This window comes from Podarcis liolepis (genome assembly GCF_965112155.1).
Source record: "Podarcis liolepis genome assembly, chromosome: 11".
NCBI lineage: Eukaryota > Metazoa > Chordata > Lepidosauria > Squamata > Lacertidae > Podarcis > Podarcis liolepis.
The window spans coordinates 32360074-32385771 of NC_139565.1; the positions used below are offsets into that span (position 1 = coordinate 32360074).

At 38.7% G+C, this 25698-nt stretch overlaps 1 protein-coding gene across 1 annotated transcript in view; it reads right to left on the reverse strand.

The window, feature by feature from the left end:
• RASA1 (RAS p21 protein activator 1) overlaps positions 1-25698 on the reverse strand; it is a gene marked incomplete at its 5' end in the record, with an annotated part of 51810 nt that overhangs the window by 14189 nt on the left and 11923 nt on the right. The window contains 12 exons of the mRNA XM_083465203.1: positions 171-248; positions 2506-2593; positions 3938-4094; positions 6128-6248; positions 7343-7421; positions 11832-11982; positions 13341-13393; positions 14943-14974; positions 16206-16323; positions 18036-18106; positions 19596-19731; positions 21437-21589. Of these exons, the coding sequence (XP_083321329.1) occupies positions 171-248; positions 2506-2593; positions 3938-4094; positions 6128-6248; positions 7343-7421; positions 11832-11982; positions 13341-13393; positions 14943-14974; positions 16206-16323; positions 18036-18106; positions 19596-19731; positions 21437-21589 (1237 nt within the window). The remainder of the gene's footprint in view (positions 1-170; positions 249-2505; positions 2594-3937; positions 4095-6127; positions 6249-7342; positions 7422-11831; positions 11983-13340; positions 13394-14942; positions 14975-16205; positions 16324-18035; positions 18107-19595; positions 19732-21436; positions 21590-25698) is intronic.

The window sequence follows — 25698 nt, forward strand, 5'->3', positions numbered from 1 at the left end:
AAAGTGGTAAAATCCATGAGCTCATTTTGGGTAAAAAATAAAAATTAACATTATTTTATAGCATGTTTAACAAAGTAATATTTTTATCAAAGAATGTTTGATTACAAGTACGTATTATCTCAACCAACATAGAAAACAAATCCCACAATAGCAATAATGCATTACTCTACCTGACGTAGACGTTTATTTGATGTTCCTGGACTAGTTTTTCGTAAATTGCAAAATGTTTGCAAAGCTTTCATCCAGTCCTAATAAATAATAAATTAACTTATCAGTACTGTTTTGGCTAATGAAATAGCAATTATTAAACAATTATTAAACAAATTTGACCCAGTTTACTTAGAAGTAAAACACCACCCACATTCATTTTCATTCTTCTCTATGTATCTCCTCCCCCCACTCCCCCAGTCATCAGTCATTGGAATCATGATCTACTAATAAACACAAGCTGAGTTAATAGCTAAAAGCTATTTCATTGCATTTCCTGACTAAAAGCACAAAAGAGTAATTTGGGCTTATTAACAGATGAATCATAGAGTAACTCTGTGCCTGAGTCTGTGATTCAAGCACAGTTCAAGCAGCCTTTGTTCGTTCTCATTTATGCTGCCAATACCAAAGTGGCCTATGCAAGTTGTCCCATGTGTGATGATTGCCACCAACTCTTGGAAATGAAATCTCCCAGCAGGAATAGGTGTTCACAGGCTGGGACCCTCCTGACAACTTGGTCTAGTTCCTCGCAGAACTGATGCTTGGTCTATATGTCAGAGCACATAGTGGATGCTGAAGATGTTAACCAGACCAGAGATGGTTGAGAGGAGGACGGAAAGCAAGCATTCTGATCTATGAACACATGGTTCTTCTGGATGCCATCTTTGCCAGAAAACAGTGTAACTCTTCTCTTGGATCTTGCCACTCAAAGCGAGTCTGGTATCCTGTACAGCAGCAGCTCTGTTGTGCATTTTCAGCTCACGGTCAATGATGGCTGTCTTCTGTGAGTTGTTGACCCGCAGCAGGTCAGTGGACAAGCCAGGACAAATGGTCCTGATGTTCTAGGTTTCTAGACACTAGAGGGTTTCTTTCTTTTCCTTTTTGCTTGGTGCAGTAGTTTGGTCCGAGTGATACTCGGCACCCATTGAAGCAGACAGACTGTGGCGGATCAGCACTTTACTGACCAGGGACTGTCCAACTTAAGGTGGGCAGTAGTTGACCAGTAAGTATGGAGACAGGAAACTATCATGGTGCAGCTTTCAGTTGCATTTCATGGCTTTCCATTGAAATCTTGGAATTGTACTTTTCGGTGAGAGCACCCTAGCACACTACAAAGGTTCAGGATTCCCAGGGGGAAAGTAGTAGCAAATCAATTTAATTGATTATATACAATGGGACCACAACTTGAAAGAATTTTACTTATGCAATTGCAGCTTTATGCAGATTGTCAATAGATAAATAATTGGACAGGGGGCAGGAAAGCCTTGTTCTGGAGGCTTTGTGAGATCTTGTGGGAATCTCCCAGAGCCCGGTAAGCAAGGCAGAGAGCTTGAAAGCTCTTTCCACTTTAATTTTCCTGGTGTGGGAAGTTTTTAATCCCTCTGCCTTGCTTACAGGCTCTGTGAATGCCATACATGGGGTCTGGAGGCCTTCACAGTATCTTGAGGGAGCCTCCTAGAGACTGGTAAGAAAGGTGAAAGGCATAAAAGCTCTTCCTACACCTTGCTTATTTATGAGGCTTTGGAAGGCTTCCAGAAGATTTTGTGAGATTTCATACAGTCCCAATCTTACAAGATCTTGGAAGGTGGGGGCGGTTCTGGGGGTTGCTCTGACTTTACATGTGCAACCCCCACAAAGCTAGCTATTGCGTAAGCTGCAGTCCTAACACAGTGAACACAGCGATTCCAACATGCTGCAGTAGTGTCATTTGCTGAGAAACCAACTGTCTTTGGCTAGAAAATACATAGCAGTCATCATTCCATCTGGCTAGGGCAGAGGGACAGAAGGGAAGCAGATCCATTCAGCTGGCTCTGTTGAGACACTAGCTGCATTTGTCTATTCCTGGCAGCAGTTCCAACAACTACCTGAACAAGTTCATTCCAGCTGGTAAATATAAACCTGAGTTTAATTTCTTTTGTAATGCCCTGATCACGCATAGAGAATCCATATGGCACACTCGGCCAAGTAGAAAGCAGTGGCTCACATAACAGAGGATCCCCAATTTTTACTACTGACACCTTTCTGCTGCAGCCACCTTTGCCATATCCTACTTAATTCCAAGTATCTCCCAACCTAGAACAGCTTGCAGCGGATATAGGGTACTACAGTGGCACAGCCGAAATGAGAAACCTGTTCAATGAGCTCACACAAGTTTGGATCCAAACAATTTATAGTGCATGTCCAACATAGGAACATAAGAGTAGACAATTTACAACAGCACCTTTTTTTTTTTAATAAAAAGAAACATCCATCATAGCACTCTTTAGGACAATGTTAACTCAAGGAAAAATTGCTTACCTGTGCTTGTTCTGGAGTTTCTCCTGCAAAGTAAAAGATGTAATGCTCTTCACTAAAGTGCTGGACTACTATCTGAAAACAGTTTGGCCTATTTAAAGAGAAGAAAAACAAAATAGAACAGAATACTATTAACAGAATGGCAACATTGCTACTCAACCTTATCACACGCAATTCTTCCAAATTCACAAAGGTTTGGTATTAATTTAATTTAATAGTCTCTGACAACAAACCTAATCACAGTTACTTGGGAGTAAGTACAATACGATCCCATCCTGCACACAATTAACTTGCGTGATTTCAACCTTACACAGTTGAAAGCCGGCCAGTTGAAAAGCTGCAAATGAATTGCATGCAAGGTGAGGAGTTCTAAAGTTAATTTTGTTCTGGGTTTTCCCGGTGCACAAAGAGCTTACTGGGCTATGGGATGCTTTTGTGGGAACTCAGGATGGGCCTGCAAGATCTCACATAGGCTTTCTACTCCTAGGTTAATGAGTACAGTATTCATAAGCAGTATTATTATATCACTGCTGCGAATGCAAAGAGAAACCAATATGCACATCAGAGTGAATGATGTATATTCTTCCATATTAAGGAGAATATAAAACATGGACAGTTTTATATAAAACATGCACGGTTACTCGTGAGCATACATTGCGAATGTGACTTTCAACTAATGAAGCACAGAACTGGGCTGTTTTGAATAAAGCATTTTTCACAGCACATTTGGTAAATTTATTGGTACTAGTTCATTTGTTTCTTGAACAAGATGTGGAGGGAAGGGGACAAAGTGCTTTAAGAAAAGGTTACTGAGATGTTGACACATCAGCATCAGCACCTAGTACCAGGCCTAAACTTGGCGTATTTATAGTTTATGTACAGGCAGTACACTTTTATAATAATAAAAAATTTAAGACAATACTCCTCCACACATACACTCTTTGGGAAAGCTAAACTTTTCAATAGGTTTTCACACACACAAAAAGCTTTCAAGTATCAGTGAATGAAAGAGATTTATGATAATGGATAAAGTACTTTGACTTTTATGCAAAAAACTTTCCTTAACAATCCAAAAACCTAAATATAACAAATAGCACCCATACAAATTAGTGGCATGTTCAGGACATCAAATTAAAGGCAGGGAGTGGTATACAATATTAGGCATAGTAAGGCCAATGAAATTAATTGATTTAAGTAATTTCATTTCAATGGGTCTATTCAGACTAATATTGGACCTCACCAAATACATTTTACGCATAATCATTTGTAACAAGGTCACTGAGAACAAAGGAATGTTGTTAAAATTAGCCCTTTTAAATGAAAAGCAAAAATTTCATACATGCATTTGTGTTAATAGGGTTATTCATTAACTACTCTATTAAAAAGTACCTGACTTTTATAGTTTCATGATTAAAACTAGTAGCTTCTGTCTTACCTGCCAAACAGACTATCATGAACACCATAGACAGAACACACACTAAGATCGATTAGTCCTTTGGGTTTAGTGGCTCGCTTTTCACTTTCAAAATAAATAAGTTGAGCATCATTCCCCTCTAAAATAAAATACAAGTTCTTCCACCGTTTTCCTTTACCTGTAAAACAACCACAGTAATTTAGAGATGGATGGAGAAAACACATGTCAAATCCCTGACTGTCAATTAACTTTCCAGGAGTTAGGCAACTAAGTAGCAAGATTCCCTACCCCACACTTCTGGTGTTATGCTTTATGAACCCGAATAGAAATGAATACAGTGGTGCCCTGCAAGACGAATGCCTCGCAAGACGAAAAACCCGCTAGACGAAAGGGTTTTCCGTTTTTCGATGCGCTTCGCAAGACGAATTTCCCTATGGGATTCCTTCGCAAGACGAAAACGTCTTGCGATTTTTTTCGCTCCCCCCCCTTTTCTAAGCCGCTAAGCCGCTAATAGCCTTTTAGCCGCTAAGCCGCTAAGCCTTTAATAGCCGCTAAACCGCTAATAGCGCTAATCCGCTAATAGGGTTGCTTCGCAAGACGAAAAAACCGCTAGACGAAGAGACTCGCGGAACGGATTATTTTCGTCTTGCGAGGCACCACTGTACAAGTAAAATAACTTTTTATCATATTACACAATAATGTGTGTTCATATTGCCAATTAGAAGTATGCATCAAATTAGGATAGTTCATAAACATTTGGGACTTTTCTGAACAAATGCAGGATCTCTTCCATGCTCTCCAAAACAGAGACCTTCAAAGTGAATTGGATTGAAAACTCTGCAGGTGGTATATCTGTCAATCCTGAAACATTTCTCACCAAGTGTGCCATGTAAATTAAACACTAGGTTGAAAAGAGAAAGAGGGGAGAGCTCTTCTGTGACTAATGGGTCTGCATTCTAAACTGAGGGAATGATTTCACTACAGTTCTGCAATTACAGTGCTTTAGGACTGTAATGTTACTGTAATGTAGCACCTTGTATTTATTTTTTTCCCTGTGATTTTTACTAGTTCTGTTGGTAGGATTTACTTGGAAAATACTGGACATGCAAGTCCTTCTGTCTCTGTCTCATATGCTGTTACAATCCATTCCATTTCTTTGACTTTTGATGTCAACCAAACAAAAAACAAGCTTGATGCTGTTTTTCATTCACCACAACTCCTTATCTCTGGCACCTATCCTTATGAAATTTTGTAAGTTACTTTCCTAGGTCCACCTCTACAATGTGGGCCATTTTCATAAAAAAAACAACCAAAAAACAACAACCCACAATTGCCCACAAAACCATATGGATGAAAGCAAATTCTATTTAGTTCTGTCCCCAATTATGAAAAAAGCAACTTTAAACCCATGTACCTATCTTTCTGATATTTGACAGTTTTCATACCTAGGAGCACCTTTCTGATATATGCTACCAGAAAACAATAGAAGAGAGTGAATATTTGTATAAAAAGCACAAAACTGTCAAGTCTGTGCTGCAGTTATCCTTCTGAAATTTGGAGATATTCTTCCCTTCAGAAGATACTATTGCTGTAAAGGCTCATTTAAAAAAAATCTAACGTACAATCCACCCCCACACCAGAGATATTTGTCATAAATTTGGTAGGCTTTACCCACTCAGAAGGGGCAATAGCTGGAAAGAAAGAAAGAAAGAAAGAAAGAAAGAAAGAAAGAAAGAAAGAAAGAAAGAAAGAAAGACCAATAATACTGAGTGGAGTCTGGACATGAGTCAAACTGAGATATCTACAAATCAGTTTCAGAAATGAATCAGGCTGGTTTTCAAACCATCAAATCAGGGCCTGATTCAAACATTGCTGTCTCTACACCCCCATTTCCAAAAAAATTATGTGCCTACTTCTATAAGTGCAACACAAAAAGAAAAAATCACAATGGATTCAAACTATTTAGAAAAGTTGCAAAAATATATATGACACTTTAGACAATTTCAGTAAGCACAAAAACACAGATGGTCTGTATAAGACTGCTGGAATGTGGGGACTACAAAAGAGAGTCATTATGAGACTTGTAAGCATGAGAGATATTACTAGACTTAATACTGCCAGTGGAGCACCTTGACATGTAAGGCCTTAAGGACAGGAGATTCAGGTGGTATGTATCCACAGTGTATCTACACAGTGGTTTACCCCACTTACTTTTCTTCAGAAGGTATCCTTTTTTAACAATATTTTTATAGAAAGCATCCTTTGTTTTACGACGGATTGTATTATAAATTTCTTTCCCATCCACTGTGTCGTTAAGCACTTGTCCTTGATGCTGCAGAGGAAACAAGTAGGCATACATTTTCCAATATGAAACAAAAATAACTCTACAGTTTAACAACACTACAAGCTATTGTAGCATGCCATATGCAGGGCTCCCTTAAGGCTGGTTCAGAAGCTGCATCTGGTGCAGAACACACTGGCTAGGCATCTATGTGGAGCATCTTACTGCATACATAATTATTGTGTTAAAAAAACTTGGGACCAATTATGGGGGGGGGGGGGGGGAGAGAACACCTTCTCCCAAACAGAGCTACCTAAGCACTAAGATCTTCAGAGAAGGTCATGCTAGCCATGCTGTGAGCTTCAGAATTTCATCTTGGGGTGATATGGAAGCGGTCCTCTGTGGTGGAATGATCTCCCCTCTGCAATGTGGCAGGCACCAATGTTTCCATTATTTTCTAAAAAGCTATTTTTTGCACAAGCATTTCCCAATGGATGATGCCACTTTTTAACAACTCTGGTACTATAATTGTGATGTTTCATTGTTTTGTTGTTTACAGTTTTATTGTTATTGTTACTATTTTATTGCTGTAAACCAACTGCCTCGGGGTTTATTTTTATGTGAAAAGCAGTATAGGTATGATTTTAAATAAATACATATAGTACACAACATTTTCCCACAGCTTATGACACTCCTTGGTGCTTCAAAACATTTGTTGTGAGTTCTTACACCTTAGAACTCCTGGGACTACTTTTGAAAAGCAATGCTGCTTTTTAGAATTAAAAGAAAGGCAGATACTAGCCCAAGTTGGATTAAGCTAACAGATCTGTGATTACTACAGCAGTATTTCTATACATTTTGCTCAGCCTAAAAGCAAAACTCTTTTTGTTGCCCTGTTCACCCCCACAGAACCACCAGATTAAAAGCAGAGTGAAAACAAGTTAAATAACAGAATGGGGTTGAATCAAGGGCTGCTTGGTTCCACATGACCCTTTCTGAGATGTTGTTGTCTTCTTCAGAGATCTGCCTATAGATCCCTCTGCTATCTGAGGTGCGTAGGGCAGTGCTGAGATACAGTCTTTTCACTGGTAGTGCTCTGCATTTGAAATGCTAATGTTAGTATTAGATAGAATGCAATGTCTCACCTGCATTGGAACAGGATCTTTAAGATAGTAGCCTTCAACAATTTGCTCTTTTCTATAATGCTCAATGATGTCAGCAATACTGTTAAAAACAAAAACAAACAGGTAGCTCTGAATAAAGTAAATGCTAGTTTATAAAACTGAACATGAAATGACAGTTGAAACCCTAAACTTATTTACTTAAGAATATATTTAATAAAATACACAATCATTGCAACTTGCTTCTAAGACTGTGCTCAGAACTGATGTAAAGTAAAAATATTTTTGCCCCAAATGTAAAAATCAAACTTTAAAACACATATTTTCTCATCCAAAAAATCAGTACCACAGCAGAAGACCTGAGTATTCAGTAAGCCATTACTAGTAAAGAACTCAACAATTTTAAAATAATCAGATTTTATAACAAATATTCCAAAGCATCAGAGATCAACAAACTTTCTCCATATTCAAGATAGGGCAAAAAAGTTCCCAACAGGCTGAAAGTTCTAAGTTTCTTAGCAGTAACTCCCTATATTTCTATGAAACTAGAGAAGATGAATGGTAATCACTTTAGCATTCAAAGCAATTTATTTCTAAGACAGTAGGAATGTGAAATAGAGAAAGACCTTAACAGGTATCATGCAGACTGCATTTTGAAACTATAAGTACCGTATTTTTCGCTCTATAAGACGCACCAGACCACAAGACGCACCTGGTTTTTGGAGGAGGAAAACAAGAAAAAAAATATTCTGAATCTCAGAAGCCTGCAGTGAAAGCAGCAATCCCTTTTGCTGTTTTGGCTTCTGGGATAGCTGCGCAGCCTGCATTCGCTCCATAAGACGCACACACATTTCCCCTTACTTTTTAGGAGGGAAAAAGTGAGTCTTATAGAGCAAAAAATATGGTAATCATGTTATATTAAGTAGTCTTAAGTAGTGATGATATTTTAAACAAAATCCTATATTTCAGATACCACATAGAGTCAGGATAAAATTACATTTCGAAGGACACAGATTAAAAGAGGTCTGGAGGAAACCTGACATTCCATGTATTTTACTCTTTTATACGTCATTCTTATTAAATGAATGAACATATTGAGTAAGTGAGCATAGTCTATTTAGACATTCTGTTCATTGCATTCTCAAAGTAAACCTCCACATGTAACACAATCATAGGGAAAGAACACATTTGCAATATAAAAATTTATATAATGAATAGAAATGTGAAGTTCAGTCAACATAGCATTTCTGACCAGACTTATAGCTCAAATTACTCTTCCACAAATTTGTTACCCATGTACTTAAATATAATAATGGACACATTATTTTAGCAAATCAGAGATAAAATAAAAAACATGCTTCCAATACTTCTACAGATTTGGTCCAATAAATTCCTTACCTCACTTGGTTTTCAAGGTTGGTATCTACCATACTTATGCAATGCTTATTTTACAATAAGAATTTTACATACTGTAAGCTTGCTTAATATTGCAATAGTTATAACATATTTACTCAAATCTAATGCACACCTTTTTTGGCCAAATTATATTGTGAAAATTAAGGTGTGCATTAGAGTCAATGGCATATTAGACTTGAGTAAATACAGTACAATAAAGTATTTGAAGACTTATCTGAGAAGAGCTTTCTTGTTCACTAAAACATTTCCCAGTTGCCTTTTTCCAATAATCAATAATTTACAAGAATGAATAAATATTACTCGATACTGCCCTTTTCAAATTTGAGCTTAGTAATTAATAAGATTGTTTCTTACAAAAAGAGTTCTTAAATTTAAAAAATCACGGATTCAATGACATACTAAATGTTTGTATCGTAGTTTTAAAAGTTTCCTTTTATCCACACTTCTGGTTACTTTTCTTGCTAAAGTAACTGTAACCTCAAGGATTATCAATCATAAATGTGATAAAGATACAATGAAACATCTCAAGAGACATTTGTACAACAGGAATTTTGAGGCACATAGAAAAATAAAGAAAGCAACATTACTTCTCACCAATCCATAAGACACTAGTCAAAACAGAAATGCATGTTCCACCCTTATTTGACAGTTATATCCAATATAGATTACATACTATATAACCTCTACTTTAGCACACTCTTAATGTATCATATAATAATATACTTTGTAGCAAAACTTTTATAGATCTGAATAGCCTTCCAGGTAGTAGAATATATTTTCTCTCTGCTTTCTAAATTCTGAATTACATAACAGCACATGCAAAAAGGGGGCAGGAATACAGCTTTTAACTAACAAAGTGATTCCAAGAGCTACTTGGCCAGCAGTAGTTCTTTAAAAATGTAGATGAGAAAGGTATTTCTATACTTTCACAGCTACTGGTGATCATAAACGCTTCCTCTTGGCAAACAAGGGAGACACCTCAGTGATAAAGTAACAGACTAATAAGGAAGAAATGATGTCACCAGAAAATCATTAACTCAAACCATTAACAAAATTACACTGGTGCCTTGCAAGACTAAATTAATCCGTTCCGCGAGTCTCTTCGTCTTGCGGTTTTTTCGTCTTGCGAAGCACGGCTATTAGCGGCTTAGCGGCTATTAACGGCTTAGCGGCTTTAAGAAAAAGGAAACAAACTCGCAAGAACTCGCAAGACGCTTCGTCTTGCGAAGCAAGCCCATAGGGAAATTCGTCTTGCGGAACGACTCAAAAAACGGAAAACTCTTTCGTCTTGCGCGTTTTTCGTCTTGCGAGGCATTCGTCTTGCGAGGTACCACTGTATGTGGTGCTTGTGTGGATCAACTGTGCATTAAATCAGTAAGTAAGGGTTGGAAGTTGAACTGAATCAAGTGGAAGTTGATCAAAGGAGTAAACAGGAATTCATCTACGTTCATATAGAGCAACTGATCTATAGAAATAAGTACTTTAGAAAAATATATTTTGGTGGGGATCCAAAGAGCTACTAAGACGGACCCAAGCTTGCTGGTGCACAGTGTTGTTGTTGTTGCTTTAAGTAGATTCTCATACCATATCACTAACTCCTTTGGAAACTGAAATCAGTTTGAAGTGCATATAGATAATCAGTTTCACCCAGAAATACCTGCAGTTACTCCTCAATCACCCTCACCGCCACCTTTTGCCAATAATGGGGTGTTGGTAACTGGACTATAGTTGTTACATGCCATTGGGTCCAGAGTGGGCTTTTTAAGAAGTGGACATAATACCACCTCTTTAAGGGCTGTGGGCAACATTATATCATGTAAAGATATGTTTACCATATCCTTGACCCATTCAGTCACCCCACCCTAGTTTTATGCTTTTTATCTTACTGGAAAGATGGAGAGGAGGAAGTAATGGATCCAGAGAATGGAGGTTCTCTCACACAATGAGACTCTCCTCCCCCCACTTCCTATGCCTCTGACAACAGCTCCTGAAGATCAGGGAAGAATGAGGCATAGGGGACTGCAGCAGGAGGACAGAATTAACGCAAATCAAGGGGCTCTCTTGCAAAGCAGACTAATGAATATTAAGCAATTCCAATCCTAGGAAAATAGGATTTATTTTACTAAATAATGTAGGAGAACTTTGGAATCCTGTTCCATACATGTCATGGTCTTCTAATGGAAGGCTTATACTGCCATAACCCTAACAAACTAGGTAATGGGCAAAAGATAGTTTACCTTTACAAAGGCTGCTAGCTGGATTTTCAATGAGGATGTCTGGAGGCCAGACAGATTTAATGAAGAAGGTACTCAAGTAGCTTGTATGTGGGCTATGCAAAAGGATCCAATTTTTAGCCTCACAGCATCTTCCACTTGAAGTCCTATGACAGTCCAATGAACTTCTCAGCTAGGAGAACTTGATACTTTCTCAGTCACACCAGCTGCAGGATCTCTAACCATTTCAGAAGCCAAGCTGGAAGCGAGAGAAATTCTCGGTTGGGATGGATATAAATTCCCTGGTTCAGGTTTGGCAATTTCCATCATCTGTGGGTTAGGCAACAGCCCTCTCCTTTGGAAGAGGGAGCTAAACTCATCACTACTAAGAACAGCTCTTCAGCACATTAAGCTCTAGGTTGTCATGTCTTTTAGAACTTAAATTATTAATATAAAGGCAGGCATATATTGGTGCAAAATACTGTCCATCCTAAATTTATGTTCACATTAAAAGATAGGTTCTATGTTATCCAACAAGAAAAGTCAATGGTTATTTTTTCCAGAAACATGAGATTGTTTCCCCCACTAGAATCTCTGCTATTGTATCAACAGACCAGGCTTTCTTTATAACTTATCATGAAAGGTCTCAGAAAAAACATATATTCTTGTTCATTTTTTAAATATGCACACACAGTTTCTATTTCACTAGTTCCTCGTGTTGAACTTTGAATCTCCTAAATTCATAATGAAAACTATAAACAATCCAGTGTTGATTGTACTACAAAGAAAAGACAGAGTTAAACAACGATATACCAAGCCAAAAAGGTAGCAGCACACATGACAGCACCCAACTTGTAGACTATCAAGGCCTGTTCACAACTTACCTGTTATAGTACCTGCCCCCCATCATAAACTGGTTGTTTGGTGTTGGGCATATTTTAAAACGCTGTATGTTTTCACTGGTTCGAAAGTAGAGAGAGTAATCCCCAGGCGTGTTATCAGAAGGTCTCACAAGAAAACTTGACACCTGGCCAACTAATTACAGAAAGGAAAGGAAAGAACACTTAGCTCCTTACCAATATTTTACTTTCTCAGTGTTAATATAGCAGCTTTACTCAAGTTATCTGGAATTTGGTAGGCAAACTAAAAATTTGGCCAGTTGCAGGAAGCCAGCTTTAACAGTTCGCACAGTGTATGGTCTGTTAATCAATACCAAGTTACAAGAATCCTTCCTGAAAGATAAGACAAGTCTTACTGCAAATTATCCCTTCCATATCCTGAAGTGTACTGGCAGTCAGAAACAAAACCTTTACTAATATAAGTAAAGTGAATGCCCTTTGTGTGTGTGTGGAGGCAGTTGGAGGATGGATGGTGGCTAATGGATTTAGGTTGAATCCTGACAAGACAGAAGTACTGTTTTGTGGGGGCGGGGTTGGGGGGACTCCCTGGTCCTGAATGGTGTAACTGTGCCCCTGAAGGACCAGGTGTGCAGCATGGGAGTCATTTTGGACTCACAGCTGTCCATGGAAAAGCAGGTGAATTCTGTGTCCAGGGCAGCTGTCTACAAGCTCCATCTGGTACACCAGCTGAGACTCTACCTGCCCGCAGACCGTCTCGCTAAGGTGGTGCATGCTGCTTGGACTACTGCAATGTGCTCTACGTGGGGCTACCTCTGAAGGTGACTCGGAAACTACAACTAATCCAGAATGTGGCAGCTATACTGGTGACTGGGAGTGGCCCCCGGGACTACATAACACCAGTTCTAAAGGATCTTCACTGGCTCCCAGTATGTTTCCGAGCACAATTCAAAGTGTTGGTGCTGACCTTTAAAGCCCTAAACAGCCGTGGCCTGGTATACCTGAAGGAGTGTCTCCACTCCCATTGTTCAACCCAGACTCTGTTGTCCTCCTCGGCGGTTCCCTCACTGTGAGAAGTGAAATTGCAAGGAACCAGGCAGAGGGCCTTCTTGGTAGTTGCGCCCTACCTGTGGAATGCTCTCCCTTCAAATGTCAAGGAGATAAAAGAACTACATAACTCTTAGAAGACACCTGAAGACAGCCTGCTTGGGAAGTTTTTAATGTTTGAGGTTTTACTATGCTTTATATATGCTGTAAGCCACCCAGAGTGGCTGGGGAAACCCAGCCAGATGGGTGGGGCATAAATAATAAAATTACTACTATTATTATCATTATTACTACGATGAACTTTTATAGTAGACCATCTAAGCAAATACTAAAAATAAAATTGCTTTTATTTGCCTTAGGAATGGTTTTTAAAATCATTTTAAGCCCTGTAACAGCCTTTCTTCTTAAAATATTACACAGTTAAGTAGTGAGGTTAATGCAGAAGTGGTGTAATACATATTTTATTAAGTACATTTGCACATGACATACCTGTCATCAGCAAGCCGTAAGCCTCTTGTTTAGAGATCTTCCCATGGAACCATCTTAGAGAATCGGATAAATGAGAAAATATTAGAAACACCATGCTTAAATTGGTTATCTCCTCTACTTAGATTAGTGAAGAGGAACCTTTTTCAGCTTGAAAACTTCATTACTTCCTGGGTAACCTTCTGGGGATAGAATGCCAATGGCGGGCAGGGTCAATGCATAACAATAGATGCAACTCTTACCTTTGTAGAGTAGGCTGCATTCCAGCCACGCAAAAGCCATAGTTTTTACACACACACACACACACACATCCCCGTGCAGGCAAGCAAAAGGCATCATCACGGTTCAAGCAGTCATCACTCTAGCACATGGAACAAAGCTGGTGAAGGGCACAGCTGAGAGATGGGGGGCATGGTGTGGTAAGAGTCCTGAGGGCTGTACAAAGAGGCCTGCGAACTGGAGGTTCGCCAATCCTGACTTACATGAGAGAACACAAGTGCACTTAGGAATGACCTGTATAGAATCATAGAACTGTAGCATTGGAAGGGACCACAAGGGTCATCTTGCCCAGGCTTCCTCAACCTCGGCCCTCTAGATGTTTTGAGACTAAAATTCCCGTCATCCCTGACCATTGGTCCTGCTAGCTAGGGATCATGGGAGCTGTAGGCCAAAAATATCTGGAGGGCCGAGGTTTCATAGATTCATAGAATTGTAGAATTGGAAGGGGCCACAAGGGTCATCTAGTCCAATCCTCTGTGATGCAGGAATCTCACCCAATGTGGGGATCAAACTCATGACCCTGAGATCAAGAGCCTCATGCTCTACCAACTGAGCTATCCCAACACCCTGCAATGCAGGAACCTTTTGCCCAATGTGGGGCTTAAACCAATCACCCTATGGATTTCTATTTTTGCTAATATGTAACAATGTTTAAATTCAGATGATACAGGTGGTGTGTGTGTGTGCATTTATGTGTGTATGCGTGTGTGCACACACACACCCCACAATGATTATTCACACCATTAATAAACATTTGCTGTAAAACCAAGTGTTGTTAATATCAGCAAGATCTGGTAAGCAACAACTCAAATGATCCAATTCTTTGTCCTCAGTCAAATAAAATTGAAATTGCTTTCAATAACTCACTATATCACCAAACTGTTCAGGAAATATTTCAAAAACTATGGGAAAATATCCCTTGCTCTTCTTTTATCTATATTAACATATTCATATTCCTAGACATTTTAACATCCTTGTAGTTGTTATAAATCCTTTCAAAATTGTGCACATCCATTTTCAGCTATTGTGTTCAGAACTGAACAGCGAAATCCAAGAAATTCTTACAAGTCTAGATTAAAGTAGTACATTTTATCAAGGGTCTTGAAAACAATGCTACTCTCCTCACTTTAATATAGTACTGGACTTTTGGGACACAGCATCAAAGAATCTTACTTATTATGTGCATCACATAACTCCTGAATAATAAGATCAACTGGAATAATGCATTTTGCATATTAAGAAATCAAGGAGTTCAATTCTAGAATAACACTTCCAGTATTCAGACCCTTATGATAAGTTATAATTTATTCCAGAAGACACACTTACATTTTTCCTTCATGCGGATCTTCTTCTCGACCCTAATGAAAACATACCACTGTTACCAACACAACAGAGTGATACAGATAACACATTTCCTAAAGTTTACAGAATGTTGTAAGCATATAAAATATAAAAATAATTTTGAAATCTGAACCATTTCGGATTTCTGAAATTAACATGCAACCTATTAAATTTCATCACGCTCAGTGGGATTTGCTCACAAGAAACTGTGCATAGAATAGCAACCTACAACACTAAACTATTTTATGTCTGCCTCAGAAAACAAACCATGCAACTGAAAAAGGCTTGCTCTCAACTTCCAGAAACTATAGGTAGAATGATAGACAGCTGAGTGCCATACACCTAATAAGAGCCTGCCAAGCCTTATAGAGTCAAATATCAACAAAACCTTTTTCTGTAGAAAAGTTAAAAAAAAGAAAAACTGGAACACACCTGCAACCCTCACCACCACCCTACACACACACACACAGAGAGAGATAGAGAGAGAGATAGAGAGAGAGAGAGAGAGAGAGAACTGGACATCCAAATCTACATCCAGCCGTAGAAGTTTAGAAAACTACTTTCTTTTGGAAGTTTTGACTCTCTCTCTCTCTTTTTCTGTACCCCAAATGCCACTGATGAGTACCCTTACTGAATGGTTTCTAAGCTCACTCACCCATAGCATACAAAACAGTATCAAATTTTCAGGATTCTTCTCCCTCAAAAATTACATTAAAAATGATCCAGGCTGTAGTCATGAATCTGGCCACACATATTAAATTTACTGAGTCAGTTCACACACAATGCGAAATCACGGTCTGGTAATATGAACATGAATGCTGAGCTTACATACCCAATTCCATAATGCACTCTGCTTAGTTCATTACTTCCTGATTTGTAGCAAACCACAATTTACTATTGCATCTGAACTAGGAAACTATGGTTTTAACTCACCCTGCAAACCAGGATCAAACCCTAGGTTGTAGAGCAAACACAAACTATAGTTTGCCAGTCCAGATGTATACTAGTAATACCCAATTAAGGAGCATGTGCCAAGGAAGATGGAAGCATACCCAAGTCTTGATTATAAACTGATCCATAGATGGAAATAAAACAATATATATTATCTCCTTTTCAAGACACAGAAATAACAGACTGGAGAATCAGTTGCATTTGTTCAGTACTTTGCTGAGTAAGCCAGCTCTTACATACTTTTATTATTGTGCTTTTATTTTAATGCTGAGATACTCCTTGTATAAAGTAACTTACCACTTCCTCCACTAGGTCTTCTACTATAAGTCCTTGCTCATCCGTACGTAGGTTTGTAACCCACATCCATCCATCATCTAATTCATTGTGGACAATAAACATGTCTCCTTTAAGGAAGCTATATGTAATTAAGATAAAATTATGAAACAGATTCCCATTATACCAAGTCTGGCACATTAAATTATACACTTACAAGTATTCCCTGATTTTCTCCAATGTCTCTGGAAATTAAATGAGCTCTTCAAAATAAATTTTAGAATTATACCAGATCATCACCAGATTCTTAGGCAAAGAATCAAACTCAATGTGAAACCAAACACCGAAACCAATTCAGAGAAGTTTTCTTTGAGTCATGACTTAACTTGAACTTACAAATCATTTAATTGCCTTGAACACAAAATGGAAGTGAATACCTAAATATAACTGCTTCAACAACTCAGAACTTTTAAGTTCTCTCTCTTCCTACTGAGGCAAGGAAACTGCTAAATTTTCTGGAAACTGGAGAAAATGAGGGAGTGGGGAAGGAAGAGGTTTTCTGTTATTGACATTTCTTCTTTCTCCATTTATCTTCAAAGAACTGCTTGTTTCAGATGAAGGGAGAAATCCCAACTAACTAAACCAGGCTGGAAACTTTTATTTCAAATGGTCAATTGATTATAACTGCCTTTTTATAATAAACACACACACAAAGCAAGAGCCACAAATGTATTGGTCCCCACATGTACTGTTTTATCTGTGAACCTGATATCAGTAAAAACGAAAGAAACATACTTGTTGGATAATATAATTCAGCATTTTCTCCCAGGAGTAGTCATCTACAGACTTTAAAAAGTACTACGGAATCTTAAACACAAGCAAATTAGTTGCCGCTTCAGCTTTTGTTGACTACAGCCATTTTGCCAAATGCATGAAATGTTACTCTTAATTGGCAGGTTTATCAATGCACATGTAGAGAGGCAAAACAAAACCAAAAAAAACAAACAAACAGGAAATATTAAGAGTCAGCAGCAAATGTGGCACATTTGTATGCAAAGCCAAATTTATCTTCTATATATCTGTAGCTATACAAAATGTGGCACATCTGTTGCTACCCATTTAATTTAACAGCCTTTTGAGGCCATTATTTATTAGTACCTTTATTCTGAAATCATGTATGCATCTATATAGATAGATAAATGTATACATACACACACACCAAGAAGGAAAGCATTTCATGCATTTTACAAACCCTACAGAAGCTTCTGTTACGGTTGGTTTTTCTAGTCTCTACAGTACCACAGGTTCTGTGTTTTTAACCAGAGGATGTATGTTTTACTACTACAGACTAGCGCTCTAAACTATAAATGTCTAGACACTAACATGCAAGGCATGGTAGCAATCAACAGGGCATGCTTCAGATTCAAGACCCCATTTAATTATTCTGACTAGTAAGACTTTTGTACACCTATTCCTCCATGAATTTGTCCAATCCTTCTAAAAATCATATAAAGTGGCAAGTATCACCATATTGTGTGGTATGTACTATTGAAGTATTTGTTTTTAATCTGTCTTCCTGACCATACTGAATTATCGACCAGCAGTCTTTCTTTCCACTACAGGTGAGGGGGAGAGAGACCTGCAGTATCTGAAAAATCTGCAACTTTTGCCTTCTCTCCACATTTTTCTATTCCAGCTGGTCATTACAAGAATGATATAACTAAGAGCTAGTGCCTGATTTTGCTTTTGCCTTCACCCTTCTCACTCCTTTTCCTTTCTATAGTGGTATATCAATATTTTGTACAAATAAATAATTTCACCCCACGTAGGATTTGTAATTCTTATGAAATATACCTTATTTCATCTGTTTCTGGCACTTTAGTGTATGGCAGAATGGCTCGGACTCTCCTGCGGTCCTCCACTGGCTATAAAAAACAAAGATGTTCTGCTGTGATGCAGGACTTAAAATCTGGACTGCAATGTGAGCAATACGATTTCAAGACAAAATATCCACTATACTAACTGGATCATATTTTGCAGCAAAATAGGATCTCCGTAGACTGCTGATTACCTCTAATAACACAATTAGATCCAGTAGGCCAATGCCTGGATGCTTTTTAAAGTCACAATATTTAGTCAAATATTTAGACTAACTGCTTATTGAGCAATAATAAGTTCAAAATATGGATCAGAGTGGAACAGAAGTCTCTTTATTTCAAGTTAATTAAAAATGGATTTAGTTTTAAGTTTGAGTACACTAAGTAGCTTTCTAGATTATGGCGTAACTTGAACAGACGAAATATTGTCACTATTTGTGTTAAGATACTAACATGAATTAGTTTTGTGTGAGTGTGGCATAAGCACTAGCTTTATGGCAAAACTGTTCTGCCCTTAGAAAGTAAGCAGAATGTACTATATTGCTACTACCATATTTTTTATCATTACTTATTTTTATTCAAACTTGAGCTCCCATATCAGTGGTAAGGGTTGGATTCAGGCTCATTTCCACAAATTGAAAGGCTTCTTCAGTTTAGGAGATGGTATTATGTTTACTAATTCCCCCTGGTGCTACCTCCCACACAGTTCTGAAGCATCCCTGACCCTCCACAGAGGTTGTTCAGGGGGGCACAAGGGACGGGTGGAGAAATTGGCAGAAATGTTGTTGTTCCCCCCTCCTCCAGCAGAGCACCCCAAGGGTAGAATTTCACCTATGGAAAATCTAGATTCAACCCATTAAATGAGATCTACCATCACGTCCATTTCCAATTTTCTACTTGTCAATGTGCCCAAAGCACTCATAAGCAAACAGTAAGATCAGAGGTCTTTTACCAACACAAGGCTTTCTCTTCTATTCTTTTAAGATCAGGCAGGGTGGGCTTTTTCACCCTTTTCTCTCATCATTTCCCACCAGGGTGGGAAGAAAAGATGAAGGCCCTGAGCTTCAATCACACTGAGAACTTAGATAAATGTTGTTCTTTGCTCTATAGTGCTTACCTTCTCTCCCAGAAAGAGAGAGAGAGGAAGGGATGGGAGCTGATCCCCCCCAGGCTATTTGGAACCCAGCAGGATGAAAACTTTTCTCCTCTGCTTCCTGCTTTCATGCATGGAGGAAGAGAGGCAAGCGGATTCGTTTCAGAGGTTTCTGAACCAAGTATCCAATCGTATTTTTCAACCATACAGTGTATGTCACAGTACCAAATTATTTCTCTAATACAGCAAAGTCTAAGTTTCTAAATAAATAATCTCTTCTATGATTGAATACTAATATATAGATTTGGATGGAGCTATATAGTATCCAGTTATCCATCCACAAATATGTAACTCATTTCACATTTCCAAATTAAAATGGGTATTTCTATAAAGATGATTTTAATAGGAGCACAGAAACATTTGCTTTAAAAAAATAGTACATACCTCTGGAGGTGCTACAGGAAACAACAATTTTTCCCCCTTAAGCAAACAAGATACATGGCTGTAATAACCTATTAGGTCAGAAAGTGAAGAAAACCGTCTCCCGCCAATATAATAGTCACCACACATTGCAATAATCCTGTTAAGAAAGATTATGACCTACATTAGTAGAAAATATTAAGAATTATAGCATGAATAAATTCAAAAATATATACTTTGGTATTTCAGTCTTTCTGGAATGTTAGTTTTTTAAAACTTGAAAGAATAAATATTAAACTGACTGTGTTTTTAGGATATTAAAGGATGTATACATATTCACACTGACAGCAATTCGGTCTATCTCTACTTAATAGAACAAAAGTGAAACCCCACTTCCTAACATTCCCAAGCCTTATTTGAACAAACATCCATCGTATAAAGTAGGGATTGAAATCTGTGGCTCTCCAAATGTTGCTCTCCAGCTCCCATCAGCCCCTGCTAGAATGGTCAATGGTTAGAGACAATGGGAGTTATAGTACAGCAACATCTAGCGGGCCAAAGATTCACTTTTGATGTAATAAAGAATATGTTTCATTCAAACCACAAATATGCTTGAAATATATGGAGGGGGGTGGGGCTCAGATAAGTTTTGACTACTATTTTAGAAAGCTCCATGCACAATTTGATAAAATTAAGCCTAAAAACCTAATTTAAACACTATATCCAGAGCAGTTTCCAATTTGCCTGTTTGTGGTGTGAAGCAACTGTACTCATCAAGCAGCCAAGCAGCCAAACGGCTGTAGTTTTTGAACTATGTTATTTAGAATCTATGCCGATCCCTATTGATCTGCAGATGCAGGGGGATGGCAGGTATATAATACTGAACAAATCAGTCAATGCTGGCTACCTAGACTGGTAAGAACAGCTGCAAGCAGCCAGATGAGTGTTTATCCTCTTTTCCAGCCTTTAAGAGCTATAAGAAAGCTATCAAGCTGCAGATCAACTTAGCCCTCTGCTTCTCTGGAAGGTGGGGAATGAAAAGCTGTGAGCACTATCTCCAAAACTCAGGCTTACAAAACAAAGCTACATTCAAGGCAGAGAGAGAAATGACAGCTGTGGAGCACATGGTCAATGCCTTGGCAGCTGCCAGTTTCCAAGCAGCAACAGCAACCCTGCCTGGCTCTCTCTGTGCTTTCAAGTTAGGAGTATACAGTTTAGAAAGCCACCATTGCTTAGAAGCTACCAGCCACTTAAGTATCTACCTTGCATACTCCAGACATACATTCCCCCTCTGCAGAGGAAAAGGTAACTGAATGCCACAGAGCAAGCCACCAGCCAAATGGAAATAAGTCAGGCTACTACAGCATTTCACCAAGGAAGTAGCTCTCCACAGCTCTACCTTTTAGTCCTGTTCTCTTAAGTATTGTGAAAGATGAATGGCGAGGGAGGGAATGGAAAACGGGGTGATTTAAAGCAAGGAACGGTGTTGGAGCAGAGTAACAGGAAATATAACAGAGGATGAATTACAAGCTAATGCAATCTCATCTGAATTGCAGGGGAATGTTCCAGGCCATATCTTCAGTTTTTGCAGCAGGAACACAACTGGGCCCAAGGGACCTGGCCCGTACCCTGAATGAATAGAACATGTGCCCAGAATTCGGTCACATATAGGGCTTCCTGAATAATCAATACGTAAAGTGTCTTCTGAAAGAAGAAAATGCCAATTCAGTCGATGATGATGCCACTTTGAATTTTTCGGGGGAGGAAAGAGAGTCTCTCACTCCAACTCATTCACAAGACACCTGCTAAGCTTCAAAACCCACATTTTTAAACAGCTTTTTCAACAATATTAAATCAACACTCACCTAAAGTGATTAACAACATTGGTTTTACTAAGGAATGAAAGCACAAATGATCCGGGCCTTCGATCACTCTCTCGGATAAGATAACTTCCAGGTTTCCCTGCTTGCCGAAGGCGTTCTTCTGCAATTGTTCTGTCAAGCTTCCCATGATACCATCTGGAACACAAAGCATAAAAATGCTGCATGTAAGCTTCAACCAACTGAATAAAGTGAAAAGCATGTGGATATAGACATCTGGGTTTAACAAACCCCACAACTATCAGCCATGAACCATCACAGCATAGTCTGGAGCAAAGATAAACATTTATAAAAATGAAGGGGCTCAGTTACAAGCTCTACAGAAGGCCTGTGGTGGCTGCTCCCACAGTAAGTCAATCTTCCAATGAATTTCTATACTCCCATGGTCAGTTGCAAAACAGTTGCAAAAAAGACACAATTCTACAAAAGTTAACAAAACTTCCATGTATGACTTTTACTGAAGTCATCTGCATTCATTAAAGCCTTGTTCTAGGCAAAGTTTTCGTTACTTGGCTTCTGCATGTGGACTGCCCAAGCAGTCAAAGTCTGGGGGGAAAGACTCTAAAGGAAGCACTGCAAGCATAAGCAGAGCAGAATCCACAGAGAGTGGGCGTTAAGTTTGGAGATGTTCCAGAGAATACCTAAATGTGAGCTGTGAAAGTTGACTTTGCTTAAGCGGGCTGGGGCAAGAGCAAGCAGCAAAGCCCCATGACCCTTTCATAGCATGGAGCCTCTTCACATGGAATAATAAACAAAGGGAGCTAGAATCTTAAACAGATGGATACCAAGTAAGTTAATACAATTTAACACAGGCACTGACTGTGTGTTGTCACACACACAGTTCCATGCAATGTTTTTGTGCTTTGTTAATAAAATGTACTCCATGCCTCATTTCTCCACAGGATGTAAGGAGTACACAAAACCTACAAAAAGATTGTCCAAAATGGAGTTCAACTTAAAGAACAGAGCATTCAATGAAGAAATGACCCAGAGGCTATGGAACAGGCTTCCTCTATTGGGTGGAATCCAATTGGTGTTCTTGTGCTCACCGAAGGTTTTTGATCAAGCAGACACCTCTGCTAATGGAAGAGGAAGAGAGGAGGAGTTTTGTCACTTTCCCCTACAAACCCCACCAAGACCACCTTCGACCTTGTTCTAGAAAGTCCCCCAACCCTCTTGAGTGATTTTCAGGAGGTGCTGCGGGTATGGAGGCCTGAGATTGTCTCCCTTCTTCTTCTGTTGAAACGAAATACCTTCTGTAAATGCAAGTCCACCAACTAGATTCCATCCATCATCTCCCATGATGAGAGGTCACTAGAATAAGGTGAATCTTCTCAAGAAACTGAAGATAAACTTTGAAAATGGCCTCAAACATCAAAAGACAACCTCCCATGCTCGAGACCATGCTGCACAGGAGGAATGACCTTCTAACTTTAGAGGTTACTCAAGGTAATTGACCAAGATTTCCCTAGGAAAGGCCACACAGTATTTTTCCTCTCTAAAGACATCAGTACAGAGTAATGCAAATGTAAGATGGTGTCAATTAAGGCAACAAACATGAAGCCATTCTCAAGAAAAAAGGGAGGGGAAGAAATTACAGCTCATCAATTGTGGTGTGGTGCTGCCACAGGAAGAATGAAGGTTGACCTGCTGCACACATCTAGCCACCCCACTTTCTGGAACATACAGCCACTTGGGTAGAAATGTGGTACTAAATAGGAAAATATTGTCACTTGTTGCACTGTCTAGCATTATCTCTTGCCTGCACCTCCTGCAATCACAGCTGCCCCGAGGCAGCCTGGTAGAGGCAACAGAAAGATAGAAATAATAAATGGTTTATTTATCAATAAATTAAAGTTTAGTCAAATATAAATAAATAATAAATAAATTCAGAACATTTGACGAGGAAGGAATCACCCAATGAGCTACTATGCTGGAAAGTTGTTTCTGTTTAATGGAAACCTCTACAGTGGTACCTCTGGATACAAACACCTCCGGTTGCGTATCCTTCAGGATGTGAATGCGGCAAATCCGGAAGTATTTTTCCGGGTTTTGCTGCATGTGCATGCGCAGAAACGGTCCCTCCAGTTGCGGAAACCCCGGGATCCAACTGGAGCTCCGGAACGGATCCCATCTGCAACCGGAGGTACCACTGTATTGGGTCTGACAGTTTAACCCAGGGACAGAATGAGCCACCTAATTTTGATTCCAATTGTAAACCTGCTGTGTCCAATTTTGTTTTGAAAAAAGAATGAAAAAACCCCCACTTTTAAATTGTATGCATTTTGTAGGCACTTTGTACAGATTTTAGAAATGCATTTTCCTCATAACATAGGGCAACATAATACCAAGGGAAGACTTTCATCCAGTTTCCAGCATTAATCACCTGTAGGAGGGTGGTGTGATACTATCTATGAATGTTGGGAATTACACTCACATTACTGAACTGGAAAACTGACACAGTCACATAGGCAAGGATCAAGCTGGGGAAACAACGTGCATAATTTAATTTAGTGCAAGGCAGCCCCCTTCTAGAAACAAACCCTGTTGTAAAAAAAAAATGGTTTCTGCGAGCGATTCACCTTTGCTTGATAAAGCTGTCAATGATCTATGGAAGAAGCTATAAATGTTGTGGCAAGAAATGTTACACACTAGTTTTTAATTTATTTATTAATGTTTGGGTTGTTACGAAAACTAACCAATGTGTTTGGAAAAATAACACCAGGTGGTATATTTCTCTATTCTATTCTATTCTATTCTATTCTATTCTATTCTATTCTATTCTATTCTATTCATTTCCTATACTGCCCTTCATCCGAGGATTACAGGGTGGTTTACAATATAAAAACACAAAAGTACATACCATAGTAACAAACAAAAACAATAACCCCCACCAACACAGTTTAAAAAGCCATAGATTGTTTAATTAGCAAAAGGTCTGGGAGGAGAAGAATGTTTTTGCCTGGTGCCTAAAGATATGTAATGATGGGGCCAGATGATCATCCCTGGGGAGAGCATTCCACAAGCAAGAAGCCACCGCAGAAAAGGCCCATTTTGCCACCCTCCAAGACTTCTCATGGAGGAAGGGCCTCAGATGATGACTGCAAGGTCCAGCTCAGTATACAATGGGGAGAGGAAGTCCTTGAGATACTGTGGTCCTGAGACATTCTCTATATAATAAAATAGAATCCTGTTGTGTTTTTATTTTCTTACATAATTCAAGCAAGCATGCCTTGGGATAATTTTGGCTAAAAATTGATTGGAAAAGTAGAATAGACCATGGAAGTAGGTTATACTTTGCAAACATGGCAGCGCACTGTTCTAGCAAATATCCTGAGGAAACTCCTGTAGATAACACACTTCTCTAGAAAACAGGATATACACTGAAATGCCAGCCTTTGAAACTTTCTTTGGTAAGCAAAGTTCTTTGGGGGGGGGTGAGGGAAGTGAGGGGCAGCTTCATTACTGAGACATCAAAATAATACAACAGTGCTGGAAAGCTACAAAATAAGATTGGACTTGTGACAGTTTTTCTAAAACTTAAAGCATAATCCTAAACATGCTTTTATTCAGAAACAAGTCCCCCTGCCTTCAATGGCACTTCCTTCCAAGCAAATATACACTAGATCACAAGCTATCAGCCCAATCCTAGCCAGATATGAATCCAATAAAAGTATTAAGATAGAAAGATATATCTGATTAATATACACACATACACGCACAGAGAGAGCGCTACATGGCATGGAAAATGTTCATTGCTGTATCCCCCACCCCAATTTTCCAGGAAGCACTGGTACCACTAGTAAATATATAGCCACCATTTGAGTTTAGGGAATATACACAAAAGCTCACATATCTTTGTGTCCATAATTCATAGTAGGTAGTAAAATTAAAAAATCCCACTAGCACTAGTACTACCATACCTTTCTCTTTTCATTTTAGGAAATATTCTTCCTCTTAGGAAATCCAGTTTTTACCGTGGGACATCACAATGCTTGATTATGAATCCAAATATGTGTCATCTGGATATAAATATTTTGTTACAACTAGCCCATTAAAAGTAATTTATAAATAAAACTTTGAAATCATTAAAAACCACACTACTTCAATTTCAATTATTTTTGGCTGTTAGAATAATTATTTAATATATACAGCACATAAAATATAAAGGTAAAAGTAAAGGTACCCCTGCCCGTAAGGGCCAGTCGTGTCCGACTCTAGGGTTGCGTGCTCATCTCGCTCAAGAG